The sequence below is a fragment of the Artemia franciscana genome, chromosome 15 (genome assembly GCF_032884065.1).
Source record: "Artemia franciscana chromosome 15, ASM3288406v1, whole genome shotgun sequence".
NCBI classification, from domain to species: domain Eukaryota; kingdom Metazoa; phylum Arthropoda; class Branchiopoda; order Anostraca; family Artemiidae; genus Artemia; species Artemia franciscana.
Genome location: NC_088877.1, coordinates 2,532,454 through 2,548,397, shown reverse-complemented (window position 1 = coordinate 2,548,397; position 15,944 = coordinate 2,532,454). Strand labels below are relative to the sequence as shown.

The 15,944-nt window shown below is 33.8% G+C and overlaps 1 protein-coding gene across 2 annotated transcripts in view; it reads right to left on the bottom strand.

The window, feature by feature from the left end:
* Positions 1-4,802: 4,802 nt before the first annotated feature.
* The window catches only part of LOC136036702 (E3 ubiquitin-protein ligase RNF4-like), a 35,108-nt gene continuing 23,966 nt past the window's right edge, over positions 4,803-15,944 (bottom strand). For both annotated transcript variants that reach the window (XM_065719022.1, XM_065719021.1), the window contains exon 3: positions 4,803-7,964. In XM_065719022.1, the coding sequence (XP_065575094.1) occupies positions 7,391-7,964 (574 nt within the window). In that variant the 3' untranslated portion in view covers positions 4,803-7,390. The remainder of the gene's footprint in view (positions 7,965-15,944) is intronic.

The window sequence follows — 15,944 nt, the reverse complement described above, 5'->3', positions numbered from 1 at the left end:
TTCCATATTTTTGAAATTTTACGTCTTCCCAGGCTTTGTTAATAATTTCTTACAATGGTTTTATTCATTTGTCACCTAAGTGTTTGATATACTGTGGGTAAATCATGTCTAAGCCTAGTGCTGTTAATGGTAACTTTAGAATCACTTTCATGTACTCCTCTTCTGTAAAATATCTATTATAATCTATACCATTTTCTATTTTAGAGTCTTATTACCTTAGCAAATGTAAATTGTTCGCCATCATTAAAATCGTCTGGTCTTCCAATCACTGACTGTACAAAATCTACTGCTTTATTCGCCTTCTCTTGTTCTTCCTCTAACTCCTCTTCATTAACTATCAAGAATGGGTTACCGTTATCTTCTTTCTTCCCTGTAACCAATTTTTTCACTATTTTATAGACTCTACTTGCAGGTTGTCGAAAATCCAACTTCTCCAGAAATTTTCGATACGAAATTTTCTTTGCTTCCAATGTTTGGCGCCTAAAGGCTGCATATATTCTTTGACACATTAGAGAATCCTAAGGGTTTGGGAACTGCTTGTACCTTCTTCTTGCCTCTAATAACTGTTTTTTTTACAACTGTACATTCATTGTTCCACCAAACACTCAGTTTACGGTGAATAGGAACTCTTTCACTTTTTGGAGCCAGTTCTTGTGCTATTTCCGAGTGCAAATTTTGAAATGCCTCTATTTTTCCATTGACGTCTTCACACCAGTTCACTTGTGACTGAACATCTGTTTCTTTTAAATCATTCTTAAAAGTTTCCCAATTAATCTTCTTTAAATTAACTTTTCTAGGTCCTTCATAATTTTTGCATATATTATTATCTTGAGAAATATCTACCAAAATGGGAAAAATATCACTATATAGGGTGGATTCCTGGTCACTTGTTATTTATACATTTCATTCTAATGAAGTTGACGTCATTGCAAAGTCTATGCTCACTGATCGTACTGTTCTGCTATTGATTTTAGTTAGTATATCCTTTGGAGTAAGCAGGCAGATATCTGAGATTTTCATTAAAAATTCGAAGATTGTTCTCTCATTTCTCTTATCATTTCCGCATCCACACCAAAAACCATTGCGTGCATTTAAATCTCCTATAATCAACAGTTTCTCCCCATCAGGTATTGTTTATATAATTTTTTCTAGACCGCAATCACTTAAAAACAAGTTACCGTCTGGTATATAAATACTGAATGTATTCAGATTCAGTTTATTTTTAAGATGTAGTTTGCATCCAACAACCTCCATTTGTTAACCTTCCTGTATTGACAAATACATTGGGATATAAATGATTTCCTTATTAATTCCAATAATCAATCCACCGCTCTCTTCATTCAAACTCCATAATATCACCATTATGTATAATGATGAATAATAATGAATAATGGATTTATATATGGTTCAAATAAATCTCTTGAATGCAAATCACGTCAATATTAGTCTCAATAATCTAGTCTAGTCTAGTCTAATAATCAATAGTCTAGTGCTTGATCGTTATTCACTTTAACCAATGATCTTGCATTCCAAGACATAATTTTTTGTTTGATTTAACAGTAATTTATTTACACACTTATGCAAAATGAGGCTGCTATTCATTTGTCTGATTCCCAAACTTTCAATAAAATTACAGAGTTTATCTAATTTTTCTCTGATGGGCAAGTTTACTATGCTTAAAATTTCTGGTGATAACACTAGACCAATCCCAATCTTGTTTATATAACACACACTAGACCAATCACAACACTAGACCAATCACAATCTTGTTTATAGTATCACTCACGATACACGTTAATTTTTGCTTGTTCTTTGTTTGTTAGTCACCTCAGCATATGACCTATAAACTATTTAAGCTCTTCTAAAACTCATTTGATGTATTTCTGCAATTTTTAGAATCTCGGAATTCCTTTGTCTGACACTACATTACATTGAAGTAGATGGAGGGTTACCATGACAACTGATGCATTTGTATAATGATGTTTTATTTTGTAGATTGTTATTCTTCATTTGACATAGCCCAGCTGAATGCTTTCCAGCACATCGTAGGCAAATTTCTTCTTTTGCTGGGCAATATTTCTTTACAAGTCTTTATCTTTGGCGCTTATGACACACCTCTTGTATTCATGTACAATCCGCCCCCCCCCCATCCAGACCACTGAAGGATGGAAATTGTTTTCAAATATTAGCAATATTGCTAGACTGTCTTCCATTTTTGTAGTCTCTCTTTTAAATCTTTTTTGCCTTTTGATCCCAATTATTGTTATTGGGCTACCTAAACTATCTAAAATATCATCCTCTGAAATTTCAAGGGGTGCTCCTTTTATTATCCCTCTTACTGTCTCACCGTTTCTCTTGCCTTCTATTGCCAAACCATGCATTTGACTTTGCTTAAGAATTTTCGGAGTTACCATCTTATTTTTCACAAAAATAACCATTTTCCTTTGACCAGCAAAAACTTTGAACTTAAATTTGTTCTCTTTTAATAGTTCGTTCATGCACTTCGAGAGTCTGAAATCTTTTGGGAATCTTCTTGATTCTTCTTCTTCCTTTACTTTAATGATCAAATCAATCTTGAAAAAGTCTTCGGTACTTGTCTATTATATAAAACACACCCGAGAAGTGAAGTTTGGTGACAATAAAACATGATGAAAATAGAATTCTTTATTAACAAAATTTTGAAGGTCATTTGTGAATTATTTAATTGGGAGCTTAGGCGTCGGCTGACGGTCTCAAAGACAAAGAAAAGTTCATTATTAACGCGATTCTTGACCTAGGTCATTATTAACGTGATTTTTTAGAACACCGGTTAGTTGCTTTGACTAGAGATAGAATATAGTGGCTCATCATGCATGTTCAAATCAAGATTTGTGGTTAGCCAAGGATCAAAGAACAGGCAATTATATTTTTCCAGGACCGTTTGTGTGAGTACTATTTAGCTATTAAAATCTAATTCGAAAATAAAAAAATATTAAAACCTGTCAGTGTCTGTTTTATCAATTTGTTTGTGATCCTTTTTTGGTAACACACTAAATAATAATTTCTGTCACGTTAGTCTAATAAAATTTGTGGGTGTACAAAAGACTTGTCAAATGTTTCACGTTGCATCAGTTACATAAGCTTCGTTCGATGTTAGCTATGTTTGCTGAGATTTTCCAAATATGGTGTTCGGCTTATCGTTTCTGTCAACAAAGAAAATAATATAAACTTCTTCGGTGTCGATAGCTAGACTAAATGTCAAAAATTCTAAAAACCACATAAGAGATTCCCAATATCCTTATGACTATGTTCTGACTCTACTGTGACAGGAATTACAAAAAGCTAACTAGAGTTTAAGGGTAAAACAATCAGATTATCTGTGATTACGGATTGGAAAACGTTTAAAGTTGACTATAGTAGTCCAGGGATAGAACGCATCTGCCGTGTCGACATTTTATACTTTTAATTTTTGACTTGGTTCATTCTAATGACGACTGAACTTGACAAATCAAAGAAGTTTTTCATTTAACACTGAATTAATAACATGTCATCTTTTTTCAGTTAATTAATTTTTCTAATGTGTTTTTTTACCATTTATAAGCATGAACAATTATCACTATTTTTAAACAACATCTATCAATTCACCTTCCATTTTGAATTTGCTACTAGAATTTAGTTTCTATGTCGAAACTAAAAACAACGGACCTTTTTTCTTAAAAGCCAACAAAATGTAGGCAAGATGTCACAATTTTTTGGAAATAGAAGATAAAATTAATCGAACACTGCACTGTCGCCAAAATATGAGTCAAACAGAAATTGACAGGTTACATTAAACAGCCAATTCTAGCTGTTCCTTAGCTTCTACAGAAAATATCAGCAATTCCGTTTCCTGAACTTGACCTATCTCCAGACCCTCTTAGATACACAAGACTTGTACGTGTCTCATTGGATTTTTTGGGGGGAGGGGGAGGGTAGGGAAAGAGGAGAGTTGAAGTCGAGTGAGTTCAACTGTTTTATTGCGTTTTTTTTATCCTCAACCTTCATTGAACATCTTTTATGTACCCGCCGGTAGACGAGGGAGAACAGTCATCTTAACGTCTCTATCGTGTTTTATATTGCCGCCTGACCCATTTTGAGTATGTCTGTGATATCCTTCACATTACTCAGCTGGAATACTCCGGCTTTTTTTCAATAATAATACAAAAAGCAAAAAAAAAACGGAAAGATCACAGAGGAGTAAAAAGCGAGTCTGAGATGTATCCCGAATAATAAGTGATCTCTTAAATAAAGCGGTGAATAAATGGATAAATTTTGAGAGGCACATAGCTCTAGGAATCTTCTTATCTGTTGTATTTTTCAGCCCCCAAAGTGTTGAGCCACCTCAAAACTTGCCTTTTTTTAAAAAAATATAATTTTCACCTAATTTTTCTGTCCAACAAGTTGTGACAAAAACTTGATTGGTACAAAAATAGGCGAGAGTCGTTCTTTCAAATTTTCACAAATACAACCTCACAGCCCAAGTTCTTAAAAAATAGCTAAGGCACTGGGACTACCAGTGAAAGTTTTTTTTTATGGAATGGCTTCTAAACAATGAAGAATTACAATTGATTATATGCAATTTCAAAAGCTAACACCCTACTCAAAACTACCTCCCACCCCTACTCTCAACCCCTAGTTTATATCTTGGGTCGCATCTTGTTTCTCCATGCACGGTAAACTTCTCAGCATACACGGCGCAGGTATCTGCTATTCCCGGGGTATATGGAATGTGCGCAACCCCTGGAATAAGAACTAGGTTGGAAGTTTTCTTTACAATCACAAAATGGTAAAAAAAAGTAACTTTATTTCCTTCAACACATCAAACTATATTCGTCTAAACAAGAAATAATACAAAAAGAACTATTAAAAACAAAACACAAAAATTGTTCGACCTTCTATTATGGTAAGCGTTCTTTGTTTCCTCTATTTAAAAAAAAAAGGAAAGAAAAAATAGTTAAAATAACTTTTTAAAGCCAGAAATAAGCAGTAGTATAGATAAACAACATAAATGAAGGAGCTTTAGATTTCGACAAACATAAAATATCCACGAAATCCTGTCTGCGTCTACAAATATGTATCTGTCTTGTTCATGTGTTTGCAGGTATGCATGTTCCAAAAGTTTAAAAAAACGCAAAAGCTTCAGAGCACTTATCTTAAACTTTGCATGAAAATACGATAATGCATATTTCGACCAATAAGATGCACTAGAAGTGGTAACATTGAGTTATCTTGTGTTATTGTCAAAGCATTATGCACTATCACTGTTATCTAACAGAGACTAAAAATAAATATATTTTTCAGTCAGGATCTGAAATACGTGATTGTAATAGAGCGTTTTCAACTAGATTCAAAATTAAATAAAGATTTTTATCGCTCACAATTATTGTGTAACAATATTTTTAAGTTTTGGATAAAGAACAAACTTTGATATTTTTTTTACTTGAATACCGTTGTTAATGCAACTTTTGATACTAAGTTCAAAAGTACAGTAGCACTGCCGTCTTCTATTAAAAATACGACATTTTAAAAGAAGTTAAGAGCATAAACGAATTTTAAATGCTAAGAGAGCGGTATTATGCATTATTTTTTTTTTTTTGAAAGGTTTTTTCAGGACAATTTACGAAGTAGCTTCTGATGAAACACTGGCGAAAAGCTTAAGACGAATTAAATTTCTAATCGAGATACCCAATGAAGAACCACCGAACCCCGAACGACTAATCAATATTAACAAAAAGAGAAACTTAATTCAAATAAACCACCAATTTAACATATTCCTCGTCCATTTACAAAAAGGGACCAGACAAGGGAATAGTTCATTCACTAACTATAGAGTTGTTGCCGTTAATGAGATATTCTGCATATAGCTATTGATTACACCTTCCAAATAAAATGTATTAGTCATTAAATAACACGTCTAAGCGTTTAACTTATTAAGGAAAATACCCATAACAATTTAGATATCAAGCAGTTATAGCAAATTCAGATTTAGTTGAGCGAATCCTGAGACATTTTTAGAAACTCTCAACAATTTCAGACATTAAACAGCTGTTGGAAATTCATCTATAATGACAACAATCTTCAATATTTTTGAAATGATATTTTATTTATTACCAGATAAAAAAGGTTGAACCAAGTAGGACAAATAAAATAAAGAGCAAAATATTTTCTTAAATTAGTAAACAAAGATCTTGGATTCTAATACACCTGAACATATCGTGCCAATAAAAATTGGCTACACAATATGTTTAAAAAATGAACACTTTCGTCTGGTCTTGCCAGTTATAAAGTAAAAACACGAAATAACTGTATAGATTAATTAAAATAATTTACAATTACTATGTCTAACTTTATATACATCTTTTGAATTTTCATGTTTAACAAAATCATTATAGCCACGGATCCACACAAATGACACCTTCGTGATGGGGATTACAATATCGTCCAAAGGAGAGAGGGGGGGGGTCTACGCTAAACATATTTTAAGTCCTAGTTTTTCAGGAATAGAGGGTTCTTGGGAAGAGTTCCAAGAGGCAGGGACAGACAGGATTACAGTAGCATTGTTTCCTTTATGTCTGCTCAAGAGTTAAACTTTTCCAGAATACTTCGTTATACAAGTTCTGATATTTACTTTAATATTCTAAATAAATTTGTCTAATAAATTAAAAACTTATCAAAAAGTTTATTTTTGTTGAAATAAACCTTGAAATAAATTTCCGTTAAATCCATTTTTATAACTACCCTTAGTGTATTGTTTTAATCTACACATGCTTGTAACCTCCTTTCCATAAAAAAAATAGTTGCCAGGTAAGCATTTATATCACTTTTACTGTTAAATGTCTAGTTTATTTAAAAATCTAACACGAACTTTTTGCCTGGCATATCAAAACAATGGTTGGTGAATTCATAAAATGTAACCGTTCCTCTGCCCTATGTAACACTGCGTACCTCCGTGGCACCAAAAGGCATTTGATGAAAACTAATGCTTTGATAAAGATATTTATATATTATAAGAACGGTCCAATATATTCTAGTAATGTGTCCTTAGGGGCAAAACAGTATGGCTTGATTGTCAAATTATGTGAATAGCTCGTTTTAAAACTAATATTTTGTAGATAAATTTTAGTAGGAAGTGGACATTAAACGTTGTTAAAAATACGTTCAAGCAAATATTTATAATCTATATTATTGGATAGCCAAAGTTTTGGTCCACACCCATTCATGAGGCAAAAGGGAATTTAAATAGCTGACAATTGTTCCTGGGAAATTTTAATGGAAATTCATCAATAGCATGTATAGATTGAGCCCAAAATCTTGGCTTTCCTTGTTTTTGGAGGTCATTTTCTAAATATTTCACAACATCAGCTCTTAACGCTTAAATGAATATTTGATGAATCTTGTTCAATGTTAGTGTCTTTCTACACTGAGGACAGACTCTCGCATTCTTGATAGCACTTGATAGACAAGGGCCACAAAATAAATGACCACAAAATGTTGACATAACTTTTTTATCTGCAGTCTTCATTTGACCCAGTGTGTCAAAACAAATCCCACATTGCACTGTAGCTTCAGACGAGCCTTGAGCTTCACTACTGATGCCTAGATCAGAATCAGGACTTGGGGGAGGCTCAGATGGACTATGAGGGAAGTAATCACTTCTGTCTAAATCAATGGTAACATTGACAGTACGCTGGCCTTGAGTGCGTGCACGTGGTAGATCTACATCGACTTGAATGTCAAGCATGGATGGGGCACGTCTGCTGGCACGAGATGTTTGGGCTCGCCAGTTGTGACGATGTACATTTTCAATGGGGTTTTCTTGGATTACAACTGGAAAATCTTCATCTAACATAACAATATCACTTTCACAAGTCAGGTCAATTACTTCGTTTTCAGAAGAATGTTGATTGGTCATGTCAGTCAGTAAAGATTCTTCTTCATCATTGTCACTATAAAGACGAAACAAAAATTAGAAACCATATAATACTATTCCCAATTTTGCGCTACAATCACAATTGTAGTAGCATTGTGGGATTAAAACTAGAATAAAAGAAGCCAACGATTGCAACAGACACATCTTCGGCCACATTTTACCGACAACTAAAACACTCAGAGACCCGCACATCAAGACACCACAGGCACAAACACAGCTTTTAAACGGAGATTTTGGTATTTTAGAAATTGCTCTGAAAATTGTACGCGATATTTTTACTTTGCATACGAAAACATTTAGTTGTTGGTCAAGGTGTTATTTTCAATCAAACATTTCTATTTAACTTGGAGCCTATTTTCCATTTTGTAACACGAGATAAGTGAATATCTTTGATACAAAATCTAGGACCAAGAAATTATGTCTTCATTGTCATCTGCTACAAGGGATTAGCTTAATTTATTACAAACAAGAATTATAACTATCTTGACAAGAATGAGCCAATCAGTAGACACAAAGTCTACTAACACTAGCCGGCTACAATTATAACAATCGCATAGCTTTTAAACCAATAATACTGAGAAAAAAACACAAATAAAAAGATTTTCAAGATTCAAGATTTTTATTTAAACTTCTGTACAGCACACACAATATAAAAAAAGGTCAAGCCGGAGACACAAGGTCGATTGACAAAGACCCGTTATAACAATATAGCACACCTATTTGACAAAAAAAAGAAACAAAAACAAATGCATAAAATAAATCCATGACTCACCACTAGACGGGAACCCACCCACAAAACAACCGACACTCGGCAAATATCAATCCGAAAAACAAAACAAAAACAGTGTGCAAGCGAGGGTGACCGATGACCGGCAACTTATTTGGAAAAAAAATGAGCCCACCTTATCAACATCAAACAAACAACTATTCACTTTAAGATTTTTTTTTATCACTGATTCTTGAATTTATTTATACGGCTAGAATGAAGTTGCTTTTTTATATTTGGGAGAGATTTACTGTAGTCAATATATGGTAGATAAAGATGCCATGAACCCATGATCGAGAAATATGGCGAGAACCGTGATCTCTCAGTGGTTAATTTCAGGTGCTGCATTCTCCATTTATTTCGGGTTTCATAAACATGGTCAGGTTGCTCAGGGAAAAAAATTCTCGTAGGAAAGTACGAAGGCAGTTCTGAGCGGTCATATTTTACCTTGAATAAAAAAGAATGAAGAGTGAATAATTCTGAAACAGGCAAAATATTAGTTAATAAATATATAGTTTCAGTTTTAGATTTATTTGGATAGGAAGAAGGCGACGGTAAATATCTTTGCAAAATTCGAAGAGCCCGGTTTTGAAGATTCTATATCGGCTTTATATGATATTTGAATGTTGCCAAATAAATCAGGAGACAATACGTAAGATGGGAATGCACCAAGGCAAGATAAATGAGTCGTAGAACTTCGTAGGAGAAAAAATGCTGAAGCCTCCTCATTATACCAACTCCTTGGGCGATTTTAACGCGTGATCTATTACAATGTTCTTTATAAGATATATTTTCATCAATAGTTATACCAAGATGCCGGAGTGAAGTTACCCTTTGAATTCGAATATCTGTAGCCTGATCACTTATACTTGAGGCTTATACTTATACTTATAGTCTTCTATAAATGATGAATTTCGTTTTGGCGGCATTCAATGACAAAAGATTAGCCTTTAGCCATACAATCAGCTGGGAAAGCGCGATTTGCAGCTTCTCTTTGACATCATCTTCCGATTTCCCTGCAAGTGTTGGTCCGGTATCATTGGCGAAAAGGACATTCAGGCTGTTGCTGATGGAAGGTTATTTATGTATATTAGGAAGAGCAGTAGTCCCAGAATTGAACCCTGAGGAACACCAATATTGGGCAATAAGCATGGAACCGAAACTGTTTTATTGATAGTTGTTACTTGGGATCGACCTGTTAGGTAAGATGCGATAAAATCGTGCGCTGGTCCTCGTATCCCGCCATGGCTTAATTTAAACAACAATATTTCGTGATAAATCGTGTCAAATGCCTTCTCATAAAAAAAAATACTCACCGGAATCATTTTTCCGGCGAGTAAAGTCCAAACTTTACTAAAAAGTAGAGTAGAAAAAATCTACTCAAAAAGAAGAGTTGAGAGAAAGTCAAACTTAGCGTAAAGAGCCAGGCACTGAGGAGGGGTCAACCCCTTTTATATAAGGAATAATTTCTGTTCGTTTTAAGTTTTAATGTCGCTCCTTATTTGCAGTTTAAAAAACTTGTTTTTTTTTTTATTTAATTTAATTTCTGAATAGTTTTTTAAATTCAATTCGTTTCTCAAAGAGTGCTGGTAAATCTGGCTTATTCTCCACAAAAGATTACCTCCCTTCACCAGAAACTCCGTGAAAATTTACTAGCATGTAAAATAAACCCTCTTTCTCCTCTTAAAATTTCTTGCTGACGATTTAGCGTGAAAATTTCATTTGAAAGAGAATCTAATTTCTATTCGTTTTCCCGATCGCTCCAGAAATCCCCCCATCCATGGAATTTTTTTCTGAAAACCGAAATGTGTTGAAAATAGCCCCCGGACAAATTCCCTGAAAAAATATTCACATGCAAAAGTGAGTTGGCAAAGAGAAAGTTAGACAAATAAAGAGAATTTTGTAGAGTCAAATATGTCCACTTTAAGATTTGACCTTGAAAGCTAGCCCCCAAAAATTTACCTCCCCACAGAAACCCACCACATGCACAAAATTCCCCCCTCCCCCCAAAAAAGTATGTATACTTTCCTATTACAAATTCTATACATAAAAAATGGGTAAATTTCATAATTTACAAGCCTCTCCCCATGGGCTGTGAGAGAGGGAGGGGGGCATGTTAAAAATAAAGACATTGTTCAACTATGCTGAATAAAATAATGATGATCTAAAAATTTTGATTGGGCAACTTGGGCGAAAAAATGGATAAGCTAGGGCTCACATGGCCATTTTCCTAGCAAATAGCCCCCAAGGGGGGTTAGTTGCCCCCCCCTCCCCCCAATTTTTCAGGTTACTTAAAAAGGGCACTAAAATTTTTAATTTCCGTTCAAATTCACTCTCTACCGATCTATGACCATTATTTCGATACGAACTCTGAAAAAAATAAATAAATAAATAAACACGCATCCGTTATCTTTCTTTAGGCAAAAAAAGCAAAATTTTACATTTTGCTATATAAGCATTTAAAACTTCTACAGTAGGATTCTGTCGTAAGCTAAATCTGATGGTTGGATTTTCATTAAATTCCTTTACCTTTAGGAGATTATTACCCTCTTTTTCGAAAATCACGTAGATTATCCAAGGCTCTTAACTTTGATGGGTAACGCTAAAAATAAATGTTATGAATTATGATTAATGATAAATTCTTGGTAAATTTTATATATTTGGAATCAGTATGATAATTATGATAGGACAATTCTTTTGATGTGTCTATTGATATCAAAATTCCGTTTTTTAGAGTTTTGGTTACTATTGTAGCTGAGTCGCTCCTCATTGACATCACGAACTGTTTGATACCGAATTAGTAGTAAGGGAGAGACGAGGAGATTATGGAGGTAGAGATTGATGTATAATCCTCAGGGCCGTAACCAGGAATTTTCGGGGGAGTTGCTTTTCCATGGGGAGGGGGGGAACAAACTTTTAAAAAACACATCAAAAAATAGAAATTGAATCCCTCTTTATTTCTGGGAATATTTCTATTCTACGCTGTCTTTATAAAAAAAAACATCAACCCCAAACAGCCCCGAGTAACATTTAACCCCAAAACGAGTATTTCATATAGGAGGACTACCTCTTCCTCAACCTAATGGTCGTAGAAACTTTGAAGGGTGCTTCTTATATCGAAAACTGAGAGTCCTAGTCCTTTTGTAAGAGTCATAAGTGATTGGAGACCAGGCAGCGGTGGGAAAGGGGGTTAAACGTCGGCTCCCTTCTATTAAATCTCTACCATGATTAGCATCTTTATATTTCTCTAAAGCCTTCAACGAAGCAACCAAGTCAAGCCGTAATAAAACAAACCCCATTAGACTTCCGCATATCAAATAGAACCAGCCTGTTTGCATATACTTAGATATGCAAGGATTTGTAGTAATTATATTGATTTTAAAAATAGATGTAAAATTTTAAGCCAAAAATTGATTCAAGAGGTTTTTCTGCAAATAAATTAACTTGGCAATTTAAAAAATTTAGTTTTCATTATAACAAGTAGAACCAGAAAATTGAAGTTTTCGGGGGAAACCTGGAATTATCTTTCAGGTCGAATCCTTGGGAATTTATGAATTGCCACAAGGAACTCGGATTTTAATGGATTGTACACTGCTTACCAACCTCCCATTCCTAAATATACTTTTACATCTTTATTTGAACTGGAGGCGCAACATTTTTGATTTAGCGAGAGAGAGAGAGAGAGAGAGAGAGAGAGAGAGAGAGAGAGAGAGAGAGAGAGAGAGAGAGAGAGAGAGAGAGAGAGCTCTCTTTCCTCTTTCAATATCTAGGACACAATGTAAATGGCAACTTGAATCATCAGCAGATTGTGGAATGACCTGGGGAAGGTACTCTTAATTTTTTAAGAGTCTTAATCCTTTTTTTAAAAAAAGGATTTTTCGGTCGGGGAAGGGGTTGAAAAGAGGGAGCTATGTAGGGGGAACTTTCCATCGAGGAATTTGTCATGGGGGAAGAAAATTTCCATGAAGGGAGCGCAGAGTTCAGTCAGAGTTCAAAACATATATTTTGTGGCGCAGCCATCACTAATGATAATATTGAAATGCAAGACTCTAGATTGCACCCTGTGGAACACCATGTTTGACTGATGATTAGCTTGATTAGCTAATTTTGATTAGCTAGAAAACCTAAAATCTTGGAAAACACTTAGAGTGGAGGGATCGAGATGAAATTTGGTGGGAAAAATACGCACAAGATAAGAATTATCTTGAAATACTTAGCGAAATCTTTGGTTGATTTTGATTTTCTTTGTTACTGAGTTTGGCGTACCCCTGATTTTTGACCGTGGATTTCCGGAGGATTTTGCATATATTGTATTTTCAAATGGTCTTATTTTGCATTCATTTCCTTGATTTTTATCTAAGTCACATTTACATCAATAGAGAATAATTCGATATAGTGAAAAATTTTAATAATTGTTTAGCATTAATATAGATTGTGAATTCGTAACATAAATATACGAGGGGCAGAACCAAGGTATGATAAGCTTGTTTTGGTGTTACTTGGTTGTTCGACATTTGTTTTTTCATAGGCATATATTTTGGGGGTGATACCTAGCACGGGGATACCAGAATTTATCGTAGGCACGCCACTTACCTGGGTAAAGAATTTAAAGTGCCGAAACCCTATAGGCAAGTGTGTATTCTCCTGATGAGCCCTTGTGTTGGGTTGTTGCCTCTGAATTATTTGTCTTTTTTTACTGTTTTTAATGTTTGGTAAATGACGAATTATACTTACTGACGACACGAGTGCCTGTCCATGGATTATTCTTTATGGTTGATTGTGTATGGCTATGCTGTTTGACCTGTGTGATTGTGTGGATGAGTAGGGTTGCTGTTGCCATGGTGATTTCCCTTTTCATTATAGATAAAGGATATCGACACAATTGGACATAGTCATTGAAAAAACAAAGGAGACATGTAACACTTTCTTATGTAGTGAAAAAGTCAATATCTTGTTTAAAAATACACATAAAAATTATTAAACCCCCTGATCATTATTGGTTTTATAACCTGTATTCAGATCAAAAATGAAGTTTGTGATTCAACAGAGGCCGTTTTCGAAAAAAAAATAAAACGCAAGTTTTTGAATAAATCGGATGACATAAATAAAATCCGGTTTGCATCTTTAATTTAGATAGCTAAGCTGTTTTAAACTATATACCTATATCAAATATACCTATCTACCTATATACCTATCAAACTATATCATGTTTTCATTTATTTCTATCATCTTGAAATAGAAGTTTTTAGACATTAGAGTATACGTGACAGTTTACTTTTTTTTATTACCAATAGTATTTTTGAAGGCACATATTTTTAGACATGTTTAGGGGTATAAAGGTGGAATTTCTCACTAAAAATTACTAATTCCTGAGAAAGATTGAGCATTGTTTAAGATAGAAAAATAGCATTAGATGAAAATGGAGTAGATTCCCCTTAATGCTTAGGCAAGCATTTAGTCTCATAGTACCCAAAAGTTTAAAAACGAATCTTAAAAAAAAACTGCCTCGTACTGAAAAATTTGCCGTTAATAGTGAATGGTAACTATTATTTCTGTTCACCATTATTTCGGTTTATTGCCAAAATACAGTTCTGGGGGTTTAAAAAAAGAGCTGGAAACCCGTCACGGATGGCATCAGATCAAAATCGAAATTGCTTCCTTGGAAACACCATGGTCGAACATCCATTAGCAAGAGAAAATGCTAATTTAGCCTGTGTATAAGCTTACGAGTCTCTTTTTTTCTTCTCCCACTAATATTTTAAAGAGTTGTAACTCTTTTAAAAGCTGTTATATAATATATATATATATATATATATATATATATATATATATATATATATATATATATATATATATATATATATATATATATATATATATATTATATAATGTTATGGTGAATGTCCACAAATTGGTTAATGTCGACATTCAGTGGTGAATGTCCGAAATACTCTTTTTTTTTCTCCCTGGATTAAGTCAGATTACACATTAGGTTAGATTAGATTTGGTTAGACGAGGGTAGGTTGGCTTAGTTAGCTTAAGTTAGGTTTTTAACCCATTTATGATATTTAGAACCAAATTTAACCTAATCTAAACTTCTAGTTGCCTAAAATTAAAAATTAAATTAAAATTAAATTAATTAATAAAATGAATTAATAATTAAATTAAAAATAAATAAATCAAATTAAAAATAAATTAAATTAAAAACTGAAATTTCTAGTTGCCTTTCTAAGTAACCGAAAAACCGTAGGGCAACTAGGCCTCCTCCCCCCTCCTTTTTTTCTCAAAATCATTCGATCAAAACTATGAGAAAGCCATTTAGCCAAAAAAAATATGCAAATTTCGCTCTTTACGCTAAAGTTTTTTACTGTTTTAAAAAGCAAAGTTAAGAGAAGAGTCAAGCCTTAACGTAAAGAGCGGGGCGTTGATCAGGAAGCAGCCCCTTTCACACACGAAGTAATTTCTGTTCGTTTTAAATTTCAATGTCGCTCCTTACTTTCCGTTAAAAAAACTTGTTTTTTTTTATTAATTACAGTCATAGGTGGCATAAGACTGAAAAGGGTGATTCGCAAAGCTAATTGAACAGAAGCAGAGAAAAAGGAATTTCGAAGATTCAAGGGTGAATGTCGACATTAACGAGATTTCAGATACTTCAGCACCTTTGTAAAATACCTATGACACCGAAAATGATATTTTTTTTATAACAATTTTGAATTGGGAGGAACCTTAAAAGGGGTACCATTAGATCTTCTTAATCAGAAAACCTACCAGGTATACAGTTCCTCCCCAGCGCCCTTAGTAAGAGAAACAAAACGCGTTTTTTCAGTACATGAAGAAAAATTGTCCAGCTAAAAATATTCTTCCTTTAAAATTGTGCTGGAAGTAACAATTGTTATTTATGTTAGCCTTAGTATTAAAAGTTGATGGTGAAAACAATTTTTCGGAAATAAAAAAAAAGCTTGAAACGATGATAGGTATTTCTTTTTGTATTTTTACAGCACTAACAGATCACTGGAATATCATAGGTCCTATGATGGCACAGAGGGGATACATGCTTCACTTAGCATAACAACACCGCCATGAAATGTCGTACGACACCGAAAACGGAATTTTTAGTGTCATTATGGAGTCCAGGGCTTGGAGCCATAAGAACTTTTTTCATTTAAATATGCATGATCAAAAACCATTTACTCAACAAGATGGGTACTCCAGAATTTCAGTTAGATGTAT